Source organism: Camelina sativa, chromosome 9 (genome assembly GCF_000633955.1).
Source record: "Camelina sativa cultivar DH55 chromosome 9, Cs, whole genome shotgun sequence".
Lineage (NCBI taxonomy): Eukaryota > Viridiplantae > Streptophyta > Magnoliopsida > Brassicales > Brassicaceae > Camelina > Camelina sativa.
In genome coordinates, this window is record NC_025693.1 from 584,774 (window position 1) to 589,333 (window position 4,560).

Genomic DNA, 4,560 nt, shown 5'->3' on the forward strand with positions numbered 1-4,560 from the left:
GTTTAATTTGAGCAGCACCCGAGTTTCTTCAGAGCAGAGACATCGTTTTTAACTTCAATTTTCTCACCTTTTGGGACAGAGGCGTTCCCATCTTCACCAGCTTCTACTTGCTTCTTGCTTGTGATGCGATAGATCTGTGTCAGCACCTCTGCAAATGCGTCCTCGACATTGGTAGCTTCAAGGGCAGATGTTTCCATGAAGCAGAGCGATTCTTGTTCCGCGTAGGATTTCCCGTCTTCTGTAGGAACAGCAAGTAAGTGGCGGAGATCGGATTTGTTACCAACCAGCATCACTACTATGTTTGGATCTGTGTGGTTCTTGAGCTCCTTTAACCACCGGTCTACGTTCTCAAATGTTGCACGGCGGGTTACGTCATATACTAGGAGTGCACCCACAGCTCCACGGTAGTATGCGCTAGTGATGGCACGGTACCTCTCCTGACCAGCAGTACAATGTTATTTAAACATTAATCATAATATATATTATTATTATTAGTAATTTAATTAGTAGTACCCGACAGAATAATTTATAATTCCGATTTCCCTCGTTACTGATATTTTATTTCAACCTGTAAATATATCCTTACAAAGAAAAACACAAAGATGATAAGAATTCTGATTCGACCCATCAGCCATCGCTATCTCTCTGCTATATCTGTTTTTTTTTCACGAACTACAAATATACCTACGATCAATAATAGCATATTTTCCTGTTTTCAGTTGAAATTGTTAATTGATTTAACTTAAATCTGTTGATTACTGTCCTTTTACTGTGATAATCAACTAGCTACACATACATCATCTCCGCAATCTAGCTATTATTTTTGTGTAACTGAAATATAAGAATGTTGAATACATCAGCTTCTTTGAGTGTAATCATATTATGTAACGAAGAACAACTCCCAAACATATTTGCCAAAGTTGTATACTAAGGATATTTAAATTTATATTCTGTTCTCTACAAGTACATATTTTGGTTTTATTAAAAAAAAGTGTATATTTTATTACTACGTTTAGTAAGTCATTAAGATAATTATTACATTATCATCATTTAAGCTAGATAAACTACTTCACGAATTTTTTACATATTTTATTTTATAGATTGCAATCAAGTTCCCTCATTGATTTCTCCTTCTGGTGGAAGACAGGAAATGAATGTGGTATCAAATCATCTGTCATAAAAATAAAAATAAAACATACCAAAAAGCTATAATAATTGAGAAACAAACACATAAAATAAAAAAAAATTAGAAAAAAGAAAAAAAAAAACTTATTTGTAGAAACAAAAAAAAAAAAAGTGAAATGGCCATCAAATGATATGAGGTGGCAGGGAGACCACTCATAGTTGGTAGGGGCACCTAAAAATTGCATGAATACCAGAATTAGAATTATTCCTTTTTCTTTTATCTCACCTAAAACTCCTTTCTAGTATTTATTTTTTAAACAACTTTGTAGTTTATTTATTTTAAGAGTTAAAGACATTATTATGGTATATATTGAAAACAGAGGGAAAAATAAAAGGTTGACAATGGTGTGATTGAAGGCATTTACGAAAAAGCATAGAACAAATGCCTTTTAGTCATTTCATTAATGCAGAAAAATTCATGATTATCCGAAGCAATTTTTATTTTTTTTGGACAACAGTAACGCTTTTAAGAGGACCAGCTCTGATTTAAAAGCTTAAAATTGAAAATGGACCCAAATAAAAAATGTATCAGTTCGTTTATTATATTGACACTGTATGATTTCTTCTTGTCGAACAAAAAAACATTCCATTTAATTTACAAATTTGCAAGATTATCAGAAATTATCGAATGAAAATCAAATACAATAGTAGTAATTTATATGGACAGGAAAATAATTAATTAAATACTCTGTGTACAATATAATTAAGTGGAGGCGCGTGTAGCGTACAAAGCAGAGAAAGTCGCGTCAAACGAAGACAGCTGAAGACAGCCTGGAATTTGCATACGTGTCGTCCAAGCATGAAAGTGAGCATCTTTTCTACTTTGCCCACTGCCCGCATCCCGAGTTTGAACCGCACGCTCTCTAGTCCTCCATGCCATGTGGCATATGTTTGTATGAAAAGATTCAGAAATGTATGAGGGAAAATATCAGAAAAGTATCAAAAATAACACAATTGGAGATAGCATCACTGACTTTGATTTGAAGGACAAGATTATCCACATTAGATTTGTTAAGAAAGAAATCAAAAAAACTTTAAAAAATCATAAGATAAAGGGGAATTAAGAAGGGTCCTCTTAAAATTCGGTGGTCATTACTATTGTGCATGTCTTGGTGTAACGTTTATTTGTATTGCGATATAAATTAATTAAGCTTCACAGACTGATAATTAAGGTGTAAATATACTATAGTTTTACCCTTATAATTGCATGAGATCATTTTGAGCAATATTCTTTGAGAGAATTTGTCTTGTTTTATTTATCTTTTAAGACAAAATGCTAATAAAAGTTCTTGATTCTGTTAGTAATCATATATATAAAAGTAGAGTTTCAGTCTCTCCTTATTGGTTCACTTGGCAATGCAATTCTAACAAAAAAAAAATTATATTAATACACAAATTTAAAAACAATTAATTTTCACATTTAACTCACATAATATAAAACTGAAATCTTTATAGCTTCTCCCTATAAATTATGCATTAACTTTATTTCTCCACTAAGTTGTATTAATCAATTGTATTAAAACAAAACAATAAATTAGAATTGTAACTCTCATTTTTCTAAATGTAATTTTTCATCATTTCTCTTCCTATAAATACTCATTATCTTATTCTCTTAGTCTATCACTCTTTCATTCTCTCATCTTCTTCCACTACTCTCAAATCTCTTTTTTGTTTTTTTTTGTTTTGTTTTGTATTTTTTTTGTTATTGTTGTTGTATGGGTTATAAAAAATCAAATCAAATATCATTGTAAAAGCTTAGTTTTAGAGTTTGTATGATATGTATATCTTATATATTTATTTTAATCTTTTAAAATGTTTATCTCCATTTTCTATTTTATATTAACATCTTATAAGTCATTATTTTCATACTTCCTTACAATATTCACCACACAATAAGATCATAAAGTTGAAATGATCCATATGTAATTATCTATTATGTCTCTGGTTATCTCACATATTCATGTATCATTTTTAATAATTTATAAAGATCAATATAATATTTAAAGATCAATATAATTATCCATTTATCCATTTATAAAGACTATTTTGTTTTGTGATTCAATTGTTAAATCTGCAGAGATCAATATAATATATATATATATATATATATTTATGATTTGAGGTTTTTGAAAACAAAAAGAACATAATTAAACAATTGGTTTTTTGTGTCTTTAATCAAAATAAAAAATGATCCAAAAAACAAAACATATTCAACTGGAACTTAAATATAAAAATAAAATATAATTTTAAAAATATCATTTCACTAAATTCTCTAAAGATGAAACCATTAGTATGAAATCTAGCACTATAAATTAAATTGATGAGTGAAAACCAAAAAAATATAAGTTATCCTTGGGATTTTAAAAATTATTGAGATTGAAGAATTCATATAATTTTATAAGAAAACTAATTTAGTTTGTCACTTAAAAAGTAATATTTTTTATTTTGAAATATTATGTGTAAGTGTTGAGTTTATATCAACAAACAACCAAATCATGTGAATTTTGATTCAGCCACTTGGTATTCCTTTTATTTTAGGTTATAAAAAATTAAAATATTTATTTATAATTAAAGACATGTAACTCCATTTAACTCAAATGTAACTCCTATCCAATAATTGTACATTAATTCATTCCTCCTACTAACTTATTATCTTTCAAGAGAAATTTATTTTGGTTAAATTTTAATATTTTTTATTTATTTTGGTTGGCTAAACTTATATTCATATTTTGGTTGGCTAAATTAATATATTTCTCATGTAAAATTATTGTTTATAATATATTTCTCATTTCAAAGTTTAAAGCAATATATCATATATATAAAAGTAAGGTTTTGGTCTCTCCTTATTGGTTGTTTTTCATTTAATGTTTTCTAATTTTTTTTCATTTTTTCTTTGCTTTCTAATTGCTTTAAACAATATTTAAGATCCAATAAACACAATACATTTAACTCACACATTAAAATAAAATTATAACTGAAAATAAAATAAATTATGCATTAATCATATTCTACCACTCAATTTTATTCAAACACAATAAATTACTATTGTAACTCCATAGTTCTAAATGTAACTTCCATCATTTCTTATCATATAAATAAGCATTCTCTCAATCTATCATTCTCTCATATTGACATTCTTTTACTATCTCATTTTCACATTCTTTCATTCTCTTCTACAATACCTCAAATCATTTTTCGTTTTTTTTTTATTTTTGATTTCTTATTTTTGTTGTATGGGTTGTAAAATAAAAATGAAATATCATTGTAAATTGTTAATGCTCAATTTTAATATAGAGACTACATGATATATATTTTACATTGTTCTTATTTTAAAAGATTTATCTCCTTTATCTAATTTGGATTATTATCTTATAA

The 4,560-nt window shown here is 27.4% G+C and overlaps 1 protein-coding gene across 1 annotated transcript; it reads right to left on the reverse strand.

The window, feature by feature from the left end:
- LOC104714869 (ras-related protein RABA1b-like) lies at positions 3-455 on the reverse strand (the record flags this gene model as incomplete). The annotated part of the gene is made up of 1 exon (XM_010432341.1): positions 3-455. A coding segment is annotated over one exon (453 nt), but the record flags the coding sequence as incomplete, so codon positions are not given.